This window comes from Drosophila innubila, chromosome X, assembly GCF_004354385.1.
Source record: "Drosophila innubila isolate TH190305 chromosome X, UK_Dinn_1.0, whole genome shotgun sequence".
Taxonomy (NCBI): domain Eukaryota; kingdom Metazoa; phylum Arthropoda; class Insecta; order Diptera; family Drosophilidae; genus Drosophila; species Drosophila innubila.
In genome coordinates this window covers 14797634-14812633 of record NC_047626.1, presented here as the reverse complement: position 1 = coordinate 14812633, position 15000 = coordinate 14797634, and the positions used below count along the sequence as shown (strand labels likewise).

General features: G+C 45.4%; 1 protein-coding gene across 1 annotated transcript in view; it reads left to right on the top strand.

Moving 5' to 3' along the window:
• Window positions 1-15000, top strand: part of LOC117782823 (neurogenic locus Notch protein) — a 47961-nt gene that overhangs the window by 30188 nt on the left and 2773 nt on the right. Inside the window, exons 5-6 of the mRNA XM_034619873.1 lie at window positions 1519-1649; window positions 8498-14796. Of these exons, the coding sequence (XP_034475764.1) occupies window positions 1519-1649; window positions 8498-14796 (6430 nt within the window). The remainder of the gene's footprint in view (window positions 1-1518; window positions 1650-8497; window positions 14797-15000) is intronic.

Below are 15000 nucleotides of genomic sequence, written 5' to 3'. Positions count from 1 at the left end.
GAGTTTATTCATGAATAATTAGTGAGTATATGCATGAATATGGGTTTATGCCCTTTTGGGCTAATCAGTTAGTCTTAACTAAATGAGTGTATTCATGAATAAATGTGAATAAAAAGTGAGTGTATTCATGAATACTCGTCGAAATATACGCTTAGCATGTAATGTTGCTTCTTTCAACAACTGATTAAAATGTGAATACACTCATGAATAAATTAATACTTATGAATATATATGTAGATTCGGCTTACGAGCATTCTGTGCTGTGCTGACCGAACCTTAACGATTATCACACACGCGATGAATGCATTCACTATGTGAACTTAATGATCCACCGATCAGCCCTTTACCTTTGCGGTGGGTCTCCCGGGAGATCGCAGATCTTCTTTCTTCCTCCGCCAAAGACCAAAGACGCTTGCCCCTTGGCCATTTGCCCCGCTGAGTTTCACATGTCAATCAAAAATCAATTTTGAATTTCATTCGTTAGTTTGCCCAAAGCGAAGGTGAAGCAATTTTCGATGTGTAATTTGGTCAGCACAAAGATACAGTAAGGCGGAAACGAGGGTGGGGGGGAGGAGGAAGAAGACAGTTTGGGAGGTAGTTCGGTTCATTGGCCAGTTACAGGTCCCTAAAGACTATTGCGGCACTCGAGGCCTGTTGCCTATTTAAGCGCTTTATTTTTTTTGTGCCATTTAATTGTTTAATTTAATTAAATGCGTTTAATGGTCTTAATTAGCGGCTGTCTACAGACAGCAAGCAAGAAGAAGGCAGAGCGGAATGGAGGGGGGAGCTAAATAGCAGCTGCCTTTTATGGCCAAAGTGCAGACACACAGTGTGCACAGTGTGCACAGTGGGGCCAAGTCAAGTCAAGTCAAAGCAAAAGCAAAGTAAACCAGTTTTCAATTCCCAAGAATTTCTTGCAATTGTCGGACAACAAATTAAGTTTTCATATAATATATTGTACATAAACAATTAGTAGAACTATGTCCAAAAAATCAATGTACCCTCTGACACAAGGCAAAGAAGAGAAATAGAGAGAGAATAAAAATAATAATAAAAAATAAATATACAAAAGCAGAATAGTTAAAAACTAGCTACCAACATTGTTGTGGCCTGGCCCTCTGTGTGTACCCAGCCCCAAAGAACCGGTTAACACTGAGCAATTGTAACAGACAAAACAAAATAGATAAAATGCGAGAGAGACAGAGAGAGAGAGAGAGAGAGACAGTAACTGAAAGAGGCAGCTAGAGCAAAGGAAAAAAGAGGGGAAACTAAGTAAAGATCAGGCTTTGACTAGACCCAAAAGATCGAGACCGAGACCAGCAGCTGTGTTGGATGAGCGCATGCCACATTCATCCATCACCAGGCACATTTCGTTCAAACGGAAGTTGCACGTTGCACGTTGCAATTAACTAGCGGAGGTCTTATTCGTGTGATGTTGCTGTTGCTGTTGCTGCCACCAAATTACCGTTTGTCCATCACTCTGACTCTTCTAATACAATTCTCCACAATTTTTTGCAGATGCATGTGTCCCGCTGGTTACACTGGCAAGGATTGCGATACCAAATACAAGCCCTGCTCCCCCTCACCCTGCCAAAATGGTGGCACATGTCGCGCCAACGGACTCACATACGATTGCAAGTGTCCACGTGGTAAGTGTTTATATTAATTTTAATCAAGTATAAGTGAAATCGGTAACATAAATTAGTGAACTACAATTGCAGCATTTGTTTTAACATCCTTAAAGTAAGGTTCATGTAAGGATCATTATGAAAGTTAATGACTATATTAATATGTTTATCAGTTCATGGCTAGATTAAAAGCTCATTGAGCTAAGATCGGAATAGATAAATTGCTTTATATTCTAGAAAGTCGATTTTCAATTGCCTACGTTTTTTTTTAATAAACATTTATATTTTGATCATTTTTGTAGCTATCTCTTAGATCCCAAAACTCTCAAAATATTGCCAAGACTGCAAAAGAAAGACAGAAAATCCGATGATCTATGATCTTATATTGTAAACTATATGTATAATTTTATATCATTTTATTCAGAAGGAAAAATTGATAAATTATCTTTGTTACTGAAGGATGGGTCAACGATTAAAATATTGTAAACCTGCAGTATTTATCGTTGACTGTTATACTGTCATATGTTCCATTTAGTTTAGTGGTTCAATCGATAAATTAGCATTGTTATCGTAGTCAGTGTCAACGATTGAAGAACTATATAACATTAGAAAAAGATTCGGATTTGGTTTCGATTTCGTTTAAGCAAATCTGAATCAGTTTTAGGAACGACCCTTTTGCATACTGATTTGATTTTAATTTCGAGAGCCGAGAAAACATAAATTGACAAATGAAAGTGTGAAAACTTTTTTTCTTTCACATTTTATTAATAGTTTACTTGCAGAATAGTATAATTAGATCAATACTATTTGTTTAAGCTGCAATTATTCACATTATCAGCTTCTTTTCCTATTTTATACCCATTTTCGTGCTTTAGCTTCAATTCTCACAGCTCTTTCCTAGCTGTCATATCCGTCTGGGACATCTATAGTATTTATTCTGCATTAAATATAGAGTTATTTAATTATCATTTCTAAAAATACAGGAAACTTGCAACATTTGCCATATTAAAATCGCAAAAAAAAATGTAGACAAACATGAAGTGCGGTCAAATATTGCTATCGAAATGAAATCAAAACAAAATCAGCCTCAAAACTGATTTCGTGAAATCTTTTAGGGTTACTTTCCGTATTATTTTTTTATATTGCCTGTCAACTCTACACATTTTGTATGGAGCAGCTGATCGGCGAAATCAAATCTGTAACGAAACCAAATGCGAATCTGTTTCAGGAATCCCACCATTGACGCGATCGATAAACTTTTTTTTTGTTATCGAAGTCAGTGTCAATGGTTAAAGTGATGTATGCTGCTGAATACCCTTACCCTTAACCCCTGCTCCCACATTTTATGTCAATTGTCGCCCATTCAATTTGAGCATGTAAATTGCCAGCATTTACATATTTATGGCTCTGTGTGTGTGTGCGTGTGTGTGTATGTGAGTGTGTGCGCTATTTAATTCGCTCAATTGAAGAGAAGACCGCATTGCATTGCATTGCGGTGCGGTGCGGTGGTGTTAGTGGTGGTGCAATGGGAATGGACAGGGTTAGTTAGTGAATTGCAATGAACAGTGAACAGACGGACGTTCTGTCTGTCGATCTGTTGGTCAGTCTGAGCACAGTTTGACACCGACTGGAGCAGGACGGAATGGGATTGGGGTTGGCGGGGTTTTTGCTCATTTTAATTGCGCCCAATCAAAAATTCTAATGAGCTGAGCGTGTGAAAGTGTGACCAAATGCCGGCCATTTTATGCGGAAAAACAAAACTGCAACTGAAGGAATTTTCGCAGACAATAGAAATAGTATGTGTGTGTGTGTGTGTGTGTGTGCAATAATGCAATGGCAATGTTATAACGCCTTTTGTGCACTCTGCCAGTGTTGGGCAACTATGTACTGAAATTACAGATACTATAACGAAAGCAACTGCAAACAGCAACAATAAACGAGTCGAAACTAACAACACGACACGAAGCGCCCTGTGGACATCACGATGGGAGCGCGGGAGATGCCAATGGGAATTTTCATGTTGCTGTTGTTGTTGTTGTGGCTGTTGTAGTTGTTGGAAAGAGGGGCGGAGTTGCACTCATTATGCAAAACGGGCGGCACAAACCGCAGTTGCAGTCCGCCATAACAAAAGCTGCAACTTTGCAACTTGTTTCCCATCTCAAGCACCATTCTTCCCCCTTTTCCCCCCAAACCGCTACCGATTGCCGTTGCCCCTGCCCCTGCCCCTGCCCAGCTTCCACTTCAATCAGGACAAGTCGATTCAGTCAAAGGCATCAAAATCGAGCGCGCGGGCTTAATTTGCTTTGCTGCCCAAGCAAATTACAAATAAATCAGCCACGGACCATGATGTACAATCGACGTAGCACGTTGCACGTTGCACATTGCACGTTGCACGTTGGGATGCTTAAGCGCAGTTACGCCCTAAGGAGGTCATGCACAATCCCAAAGAAAAGAGAGACTGCGAAAGAGACAGCGACAGAGAAAGAGAGAGAGAGAGAGAGAGTGAGACAGCTTGAATATGCTGCACACAAAATGGGATGCGTTGCTTTTGGGCTAAAAGTTGCAACTTGCAACTTGCAACTGATGAATGATGTATAATGCCTTGTGGCAAGCGAAGACCAAGAGAGGTGAGAGGTGTCGGGGGGAGGGAGGTTAGCCAGCAAACGAGTTTGCCTTCGCGTGGGCAGCAATTGAAAACTTGGGCCAACGCTTGGCTCGTGGCGAGTCATGACTCAGAAGAACGACTGGGTTCGATAACAGTCATTGCAGTAATCGATAACTGTTGCCAGCACAATTCTCTAACTCTAAATGTTTGAGTTTTCAATTATTATCGCAATTTGGCACAAATCTAGTTGCAAACTTTATGGGAATGGAATTTGTTTTGTTCTCTTTTGTTACGTTTTTAATTGCTTGGCAACATTGCTGGGCAACATTGTTGCTAAGCTTCTTCTCGTCGCATTGTTGTTGCTGTTGTTGCTGTTGTCACAGGTCGTCGATTGACCCAACGGACCAACAACTCATGCAAATTGTTGCAAGTCAATTGACTTAAATGGGCACACACACACACACACACACACACATGGGGAAAGAAAATAAGAAAATTACATAGTAGTAGGCTGGGCTGCATAATTTTAGCGAGCAGTGTCTTGTTTTTTTTTTTTCTTTTTTCTCGTTTGCAACGTTTAATTAAATTTTGCTTTGGGAGTTTGAGAGTCACTGGAGCAACTATTGGCTAGAGTTCAAAGTGCCACTAAGTGACTGGGTAACGTCAACGAATGTGGCATGCAACGTCTGTGTGTGTGTGTGTGTGTATATAGATGAAACATGTGTGCAACAGATCAACAGATGCCAGTGTTGGTGTTGCTGTTGTTGGTGTTGTTGCTGCCCTGCCTTGGTTTATTTTTAAAAGTATGCATTGAAAATGCCACTCTCCAGTCTACAGAGTCCACAGTCTACAGGCAACAAGTTGCAGTCCCCCAAACCAAGACAAACACACACACACATACACACATAATCATAATACATAATAATAAAAAAAAATGCCCACAAAAAAACTGTGCACAGCAACAACAACAACAATAACAAAATCGATCAGCCCCAACAACAATGACAATAACTGGGCTGCCACAACAAGCTATAGCTATGTGTGTGTGTGTGTGTGTGTGTGTGTGTGTCTTTTGGGCCCTTCTTTTAAGACCAAAACGAAGTGAATAGCGACCAAGTCAGGCAAAGCCATTAAAATAAGCTGTGGGCGAGCAGAGAGTGAGCGTCAAAGAGCGCAAGAGAGAGAGAGAGAGAGAGAGAGAGAGAGGGAGAGAGAGAGACAGAAAGTGAGAGAGTGAGGGCGCGCATGTATGTAAAAGGGTGGGGTGCTGACGGGAAGGGGGAGATCGACATAAAGTGCGATTTAATTCCTCGAATGAAGCACAAAGTAAAGCGCAATGAACAAAGTCGAAGTCCGAACATAAAAGTAGAAAACTCGATCGAGCCGAGCCGAGCCCAGCCGAATGCTCAGTCGTACCGAGCCGAACCGAACCGAACCGAACCGAGCGACGAGGCGTGCCGACAACTGAACGAACCGAATTCGCCCTAACAAAGTCACAGTAGCAGTCCGCAGCAGTGCTGCCAACTTTTGAAAAGCTGTTTTTAGCGGCAAGACGATCAAAAAAGTTATATTAAAAACATGCAAAAAGAAGAGAATTTTAAAAATTCATCCAATGCTTTTTTCATGATTTTATGAATATGCCAACAAATTTAATATCCCCTCAAAGTACATTTACACTTGGTATGATATGATATGATACTTGAACGTAATCATGATAATCATCATTTATGTTTGTTCAATACATTTGTGCTCTGTAAATTTTGACAGCTGTTGATGGCAAGGATTTTAAAATACAACAAAATGTAATTCCATGTACAATGTCAAAATAGTTTTTTTTTTGTCATTTCAATAAAAATTTATTTTGATTTCATAGAAGCCTAATTTTTATCAAACTAAAAAAATTCGGTAATGCCCAAAACTTAAACACTTCTAGGTCATTTTTTTAAATGATATATTTTATAAAAACAAAGTTATTGATTTTCTTGTGTGGTTTTTACTTATGTGTATCTTCATTATTGATAATCAAAAACTTGGGGAATACATATGTAAATGTATGAATAAAAAATTAAAATTCGATCATTTTTCATCACAAATCTAAAGCATCCATTTTCGGCTTCGTATAAATACATATTTAGATCGTTTAATAAAGATGAAATAATAAAAAATATATGCATACTACGTGTTCAATTTTAAATTTAAAACTGAAATAAGTTATAAAGTCTCTAGGTAATTTTAAATTTTGAATATATATATATATACTATATGTTCAATTTTAAATTTAAAACTGAAAAAAGTTATAAAGTCTCTAGGTAATTTTCAGTTTTGACGCGGCTTTTTAAGGCCCTGAAGAGTTGGCAACACTGGTGCGCACCATAAACAACATTTGTTGTTGCTGTTATGCTTTAACTTGCTCTCTCTCTCTCTCTTTCTCTCTCTGTCGCTGTGTGTGTGGATTGGGGAGGGGGGAAACGAGGGCGCTCGTGGACGACGCTCGTTGCGCTCGTTTGCTTGGCGCGCATTCAGATAGCTGCCTGGCCAGATATGAGACCGTGGGAAAGAACAACCAAAGACGTGTTGTACACACACACACACAGATACATACACTAACACACACACACACGTGCATGCATACTTATACATATGCGCATGCGAGCGTCTGTTTTATTTCTTCTTCTTCTTTACATTTTGTTTGCTCATTCGCTTCGCATGCGCAGCGGCGCGACGGCTTTATTGTTGTTGTTGTTGTTGTTTGTTGTCTGTATGTGTTGATGAATGCATGTATGTATGTATGTCGCCGCAGGCGCAACCTTTTGAGAGAGCAAAAGAGCGCCGGCTGTTGTTCTTGGCTTACCTGTCTGTGCGCGCTCTCTCTCTCTCTCTCTCTCTCTCGCTCTCTTGATCCCTCTCCCTCTTCTCTCCTAGCTCCATCTGGCTGCCAAAACATGTGCAACACAGCTGCATACACACACATACATACAAGCATAGTTATGTGTGTATGGATTTATGTACATTTTTATATACATACAGACATATTTATGTAGACATATTTTAAGCGTTGTCTGCGCTTTGTGCGCCTTCTTCGCATTGCCTGGCAACCACTTTTTGTAGCAGCCCTGGCCAGTGGTTGTTGTTGTTATTGTTGTTGCTGTTGTTTTTATTGTTGTTGTTGTAAACGTTTTCGTTTATTGAAGCATTTTATGATGCTGTGTTGTTGTCCATAAATCTGTTTATGCACTTCATTGAGCACACACATGCATACTTGTTCACATGTCTAACACACACACAAACATGTTCACACTCCCACATACCCACAACAGTGTGACCCTTTTAACTAAACATAATTTACTATGTTTTTGTTTTAGAAAAAAATGGGAATTTGTCAACGTTTTGCGTGCTTTAAAAAAAAAAAAAAAAAAAAAACCTTTATTAAATCTTTCTAGTCCTTTTGAATCCAAGTTCTTATTCAAATCCATCTTGACTTATAAAATAAAATATTTTACAATTCCTTTAAAAAGCCAAGCAGGAAGACTAATATGTCTAAGAGCTTAAATTACTAATACGAATATTCACGTGTGGTTGTACAAATCTATTTCATTGTATAATAGAGAGAATTATCTATTTTTTGATTAAATAGCGTTGTCAGACTGCATTTAAAAGAGAATAGTATTAACATTTTCGATCATTTTTCTATGATATTTAATAAACAGTTTGCTTAAAAATGTTATGTTGAAATAAAAACTTTCCTAAACATTCTTTCTATTATACTATACATATGTACATATTATATTTAGGGAGGAAATATTATGAATTTAAGTAAAATATTATTTAAATTTAAAATATGTAATTAATTAATTGTTTGATTTGATAAACAATTTGCTTAGAAGGATTAGAATCCATATATAACAAGTTTATTCAGTTTTTAAACGTCTGATAAAATCAAGGGTGAGCATTTAGTAGCTCACCGAGCTCTTTCCGTAATTATTTGGCAAATTGGCGAAAATATTTTATTGATATGGAAAGACGACTAAATGACTCTTTGAATATTTAAGATATCTAGTGTTTTTTCAATTAATTTTTACGTGTTCATTTTTCTATAATTTTTGACTCCGGAGATAGATACTGCTGTAGAGTTCACTTACAAAATATTTACAATAATACATAATAATAATAATAATATTTTTCACTCATTAAGACACATAACATATATATATAATAATCTCTAATTCATCACAAACTAAATAAAAATTTTTTGATTTATTTGTAGGTTTCGAGGGCAAGAACTGTGATCTGAATATCGACGATTGTCCGGGAAATCTTTGTCAAAATGGCGGCACATGTGTGGACGGTATCAATGATTATCGGTGCAACTGTCCGCCCAATTTTACGGGACGCTACTGTGACGTGGATGTCGATGAGTGTGCACTCCGTCCGTCAGTGTGTCAGAATGGCGCGACATGCACGAACACGCACGGAACGTACAGTTGCATCTGTGTGAATGGCTGGGCGGGAAGCGACTGTAGCGAGAACATTGATGATTGCGTCCAGGCGGCATGTTTCTATGGTGCAACATGTATCGACGGAGTTGGCAGCTTCTATTGCCGCTGTACGGCTGGCAAGACGGGACTGTTGTGCCATCTGGATGATGCATGCACCTCGAATCCTTGCCACTCCGATGCCATTTGTGATACGAGTCCGATAAATGGATCTTATGCCTGTTCCTGTGCCACGGGATACAAAGGAGTCGATTGCTCCGAGGATATCGATGAATGTGACCAGGGATCGCCGTGTGAACACAACGGGATCTGTGTGAATACGCCGGGCTCGTTTATGTGCAACTGCTCGCAGGGATTCACGGGACCACGCTGTGAAACGAACATCAACGAATGCGAATCGCATCCGTGCCAGAACGAGGGAAGCTGTCTGGATGATCCCGGTACGTTTCGTTGCGTCTGTATGCCCGGATTTACGGGTACTCAGTGTGAGATCGATATCGATGAGTGCCAGTCGAATCCGTGTCTAAATGATGGCACCTGTCACGACAAAATCAATGGATTCAAATGCAGCTGCGCCTTGGGATTCACGGGTGCCCGTTGCCAGATTAACATCGATGATTGCCAATCTCAGCCGTGCCGGAATACGGGAATCTGTCACGACTCCATTGCCGGCTATAGTTGCGAGTGTCCGCCGGGATATACGGGTGCCAGCTGTGAGATCAACATCAACGATTGCGACTCGAGTCCGTGTCATCGTGGCAAGTGCATCGATGGCGACAATAGCTTCAAATGTCTGTGTGATCCTGGATTTACGGGCTACCTTTGCCAGAAGCAGATCAACGAATGCGAATCGAATCCCTGTCAATTTGGTGGACACTGTGTGGATCGTGTTGGCAGCTACATCTGTCAGTGTCAGCCCGGCACAAGTGGCAAGAACTGTGAGATCAATGTGAACGAATGCCACAGCAATCCGTGCAACAATGGTGCCACTTGCGTTGATGGCATCAACTCGTACACCTGCAGCTGTGTGCCCGGATTCACCGGCCAGCACTGTGAGCTGAATGTGAACGAGTGTGCGAGCAATCCGTGTGCCAACAATGGCGTCTGCATGGACATGGTCAATGGCTACAAGTGCGAGTGTCCCCGTGGATTCTATGATGCACGTTGCCTCAGCGATGTCGATGAATGCGCCTCGAGTCCGTGTGTGAACGATGGTCGTTGCGAGGATGGCATCAATGAGTTCATCTGCCATTGTCCGCCCGGATATTCGGGCAAGCGTTGCGAGGTGGACATCGATGAGTGTGCGAGTAATCCTTGCCAGCATGGCGGCAGTTGTTTTGACAAACTGAATGCCTTCAGCTGCCAGTGTATGCCCGGCTATACGGGACACAAGTGCGAGACGAACATTGATGATTGCCTGAGCAATCCCTGTGCCAATGGCGGCACCTGCATCGACAAGGTCAATGGCTATAAGTGCGTCTGCAAGGTGCCATTTACGGGACTCAATTGTGAGAGCCAACTGGATCCGTGTGCCAGCAATCGTTGTCGCAATGACGCCAAGTGTACGCCGAGTCCGAACTTCTTGGATTTCGCATGCACCTGCAAGCTGGGCTACAAGGGACGCTACTGTGACGAGGATATCGATGAGTGTGCGTTCAGTTCGCCATGCCGCAATGGGGCAAGTTGCCTCAATGTGCCCGGCTCGTATCGTTGCCTCTGCACCAAGGGCTACGAGGGCAGAGATTGTGCAATCAACACGGATGATTGTGCGCCGTTTCCATGCCAGAATGGCGGGACATGTCTGGACGGGATCGGTGATTATTCGTGCCTCTGTGTGGATGGCTTCGATGGCAAACACTGTGAGACGGATATCAACGAATGCCTGAGTATGCCGTGCCAGAATGGCGCCACCTGTCGACAGTATGTGAACAGCTATACGTGCACCTGTCCACTTGGATTTAGTGGCATGAATTGCCAGACAAATGATGAGGACTGCACGGAGAGTTCGTGCCTCAACGGTGGCAGCTGTGTCGATGGCATCAATGGCTACAATTGCAGCTGCCTCGCCGGCTACAGTGGCGCCAATTGTCAGTACAAGGTGAACAAATGCGATTCCGCGCCCTGCCTCAACGGTGGCACGTGCCACGAGCAGCGCGACGAATACACTTGCCACTGCCCCAGCGGTTTCACGGGCAAACAATGCTCCGACTATGTGGACTGGTGTGCCCAATCACCATGCGAGAATGGCGCCAGTTGCAGCCAATTGAAGCATCAATTCAACTGCAAATGCGCCTCGGGATGGACGGGAAAACTGTGTGATGTGCAGACGATCAGTTGCCAGGATGCGGCACAGCGGAAGGGACTGAGCATGAAGCAGCTGTGCAACAACGGAACATGCAAGAATCATGGCAACAGTCACGTCTGCTATTGCAGTCAGGGCTATGCGGGCAGCTACTGTCAGCAGGACATTGATGAATGCGCCTCCCAGCCCTGCCAGAACGGTGGCACCTGTCGGGATCTGATTGGTGCCTACGAGTGCAGTTGCCGTCAGGGATTCCAGGGACAGAATTGTGAGCTGAATATCGATGATTGTGCACCGAATCCATGCCAGAATGGCGGCACCTGTCATGATCTGGTCCAGGGATTCAGCTGCAGCTGTCCGCCCGGCACACTGGGCATCATTTGTGAGCTGAATCATGATGATTGCGAGCCGGGTGCTTGCCACAACAATGGCAGCTGCATCGATCGGGTCGGTGGCTTTGAGTGCTCCTGTCCACCCGGATTTGTGGGCGCTCGTTGCGAGGGCGACATCAACGAGTGTCTGAGTAATCCGTGCTCGAATGCCGGAACACTCGATTGCGTTCAGCTGGTGAACAACTATCATTGCAATTGTCGTCCCGGCCACATGGGACGTCACTGTGAGCATAAGGTGAATTTCTGTGCGCACTCGCCCTGCCAGAATGGCGGCGTCTGTAGCACCAAGCAGAGTGGCCACCACTGTGTCTGTGCGGAAGGGTTTTACGGCAAGAACTGCGAGTTCAGCGGCCAGGATTGCGACTCGAATCCGTGTCGGGCCGGCAACTGCATCATTGACGATGCCGGCGGCTATCGCTGCGAATGCAGTCGCGGCACAGCGGGTGAGCACTGTGAGCTGGACACGCTGGACGAATGCCAACCGAATCCTTGTCTGCAGGGTGCCGCTTGTGACAATCTGCTGGGTGATTACGATTGCCTCTGTCCCAGCAAATGGACGGGAAAACGTTGCGAGATCTATGATGCCAGCTATGCGGGCTGGTCAGGTGGCAATAATCCAGGTGGCAACACTGGCTCAGCGAATGGCAACAGTGGCAACAGCAATGCCAACAACAATCTCAACGCTGCTGGCAAATACGATGCGGACTTGGAGCAGCAACGTGCGATGTGCGAGAAACGCGGTTGCCCCGAAAAGCAAAGCAATGGGGTATGCAACAAGGAGTGCAACACATACGCATGCAACTTCGATGGCAACGATTGCTCGCTGGGCATCAATCCGTGGGCGAACTGCACAGCGCCCCAATGCTGGAAGGTCTTCATGGACGGCCAATGCAACGAGGAGTGCAACAATGCGGCATGCCTCTACGATGGACGCGACTGTGAACAGAAACTGAAACGTTGTGCGGCCGTCTACGATGCGTATTGCCAGAAGCACTACGGCGACGGATACTGCGACTACGGCTGCAACAATGCCGAGTGCAGTTGGGATGGCCTCGACTGTGAGAAATCGGAGCAATCACCGCAGCTGGCCGAGGGCGCCATGTCCGTGGTCATGCTCATGGATATACGGGAGTTTCGACAGCAGCAGGCGCAGTTCTTGCGGGAAATGAGTCACGTGCTGAGGACAACGGTGCGGGTGAAAAAGGATGCGGATGGCAATGACATGATCTTCACGTGGAAGGGCACCTCACCCATGTCCGACATACAGGACTCGGAATTCGGTCGGAAACACAAGATACTCTACACCCAACGGGATGGACAGACGGGCATACAAATCTACTTGGAGATTGATAATCGCAAGTGCACGGAATGCTTCAATCGTGCCACCGAAGCAGCCGAATTCCTTGCCGCTTCCGCTGCAAAGCATACGTTTGCGAATCGTTATCCGATTTATAGTGTCCGTGGTGTACGGAGTCCCGGAGAGTCGGCTGATGATTTCGAGTCGCCGGCAAATGTCAAATATGTTATAACCGGCATCATTTTGGTCATCATTGCGTTGGCCTTCTTCGGCATGGTGCTCAGCACCCAGAGAAAGAGGGCACATGGCGTCACCTGGTTCCCCGAAGGTTTTCGTGCGCCTGCCGCGGCGGTCATGTCGCGACGTCGTCGTGATCCACACGGCCAGGAGATGAGGAACCTCAACAAGCAGGTGGGACTCGCCCAGGCGCAGGCTCATCAGATGCCCGGTGGAATTGGAGTTGGCGGTGGCAGCCATTGGTCGGACGATGAATCGGATATGCCACAGCCGAAACGACAACGTGGCGATCAGCTCAACAGTGTCGGCCTGGGCGGATTGGGTGGCCTGGGTGGCGGCAGTGTCGCCGGCTTGGCCAGTGTCGGCTATGCCAGCGATCATACGATGGTCAGTGAATACGAGGAGGCGGATCAACGTGTCTGGTCGCAGGCACATCTCGATGTGGCGGATGTGCGTGCCATAATGACGCCGCCGGCGCATCAGGATGGTGGCAAACACGATGTGGATGCACGTGGTCCCTGTGGCCTGACCCCCTTGATGATTGCAGCCGTCCGTGGCGGTGGCCTGGACAGCGGCGAGGATGTGGAGAGCAATGAGGATAGCACCGCCCAGGTGATCTCGGATCTGTTGGCGCAGGGCGCCGAACTCAATGCCACCATGGACAAGACGGGTGAGACATCTCTGCACCTGGCTGCTCGCTATGCACGCGCCGATGCGGCCAAGAGATTGCTCGACGCTGGCGCGGATGCCAATTGTCAGGATAACACGGGACGGACGCCATTGCATGCGGCTGTTGCCGCCGATGCCATGGGTGTATTCCAGATCCTGTTGCGTAACCGTGCCACGAACTTGAATGCACGCATGCATGACGGAACCACACCACTAATCCTTGCCGCCCGTCTCGCCATTGAGGGCATGGTCGAGGATCTGATCACTGCCGATGCGGACATCAATGCAGCCGATAATTCCGGCAAGACAGCGTTGCATTGGGCAGCTGCCGTTAATAACACGGAGGCGGTGAACATTCTGTTGATGCATCATGCGAATCGAGATGCCCAGGATGACAAGGATGAGACGCCACTGTTTCTCGCCGCCCGCGAGGGCAGCTACGAGGCCTGCAAGGCACTGCTCGATAACTTTGCCAATCGCGAGATCACCGATCACATGGATCGCCTGCCACGCGACGTTGCCAGCGAGCGACTGCATCACGACATTGTCCGACTGCTCGATGAGCATGTGCCACGCTCCCCGCAAATGATCAGCATGACGCCACAGGCGATGATCGGCTCACCACCACCGGGCCAGCAGCCACAGTTGATCACACAGCCAACGGTTATCGCTGCCGGCGGTGCAGCGGGCAAACAGAGCAGCCAGGCGGCCAAACAGAAGGCGGCCAAGAAGGCCAAGCTCATTGAGAGCAATAGTCCCGACAATGGTCTGGATGCCGCATCGGGCAATCATCCTGCTGCCAACATGGGCAGTTTGCGTCGCAAGGCCAGCTCAAAAAAGGCCAACAATCAGAACAATAACAACAACAGCAACAACAACAACAACAACAGCAATAGCGCGGCATCAAAAAAGGCCATGAACGGCTTAAGTGCCGGACAGCTGCTGGCCAATGCGACGGGGCCAACGGTGAACAATTGTGCGGATCTGGACTCGCCGCCGCCGTCAACAGCGCAAGCCGGAAACGGAAATGCGAACGGGAATGGGAATGGGAATGGGAATCTGGTGAATCTGCCGAGTCCCTACGACACCAGCTCCATGTACTCGAATGCCATGGCAGCGCCGCCGAACAACAACGGAACGAAACAGCCGCCGAGCTATGAGGATTGCATCAAGGTAAGTGTCGATTTCTTTCACTGTATAACAGTTTGACTTATTAGTGGGTTTACATGGACATTGACTGCTAATAACAGTAAGTTGCATAAACTAAGTGACGCATAAATATCGAGAAAAGCTCAACTGTTATACTTGACATGCTGTTATACTCGTGCTGTTGAATGTCATAGCTGAGCACGTCTAACTAAAACAAAATAAAAATCT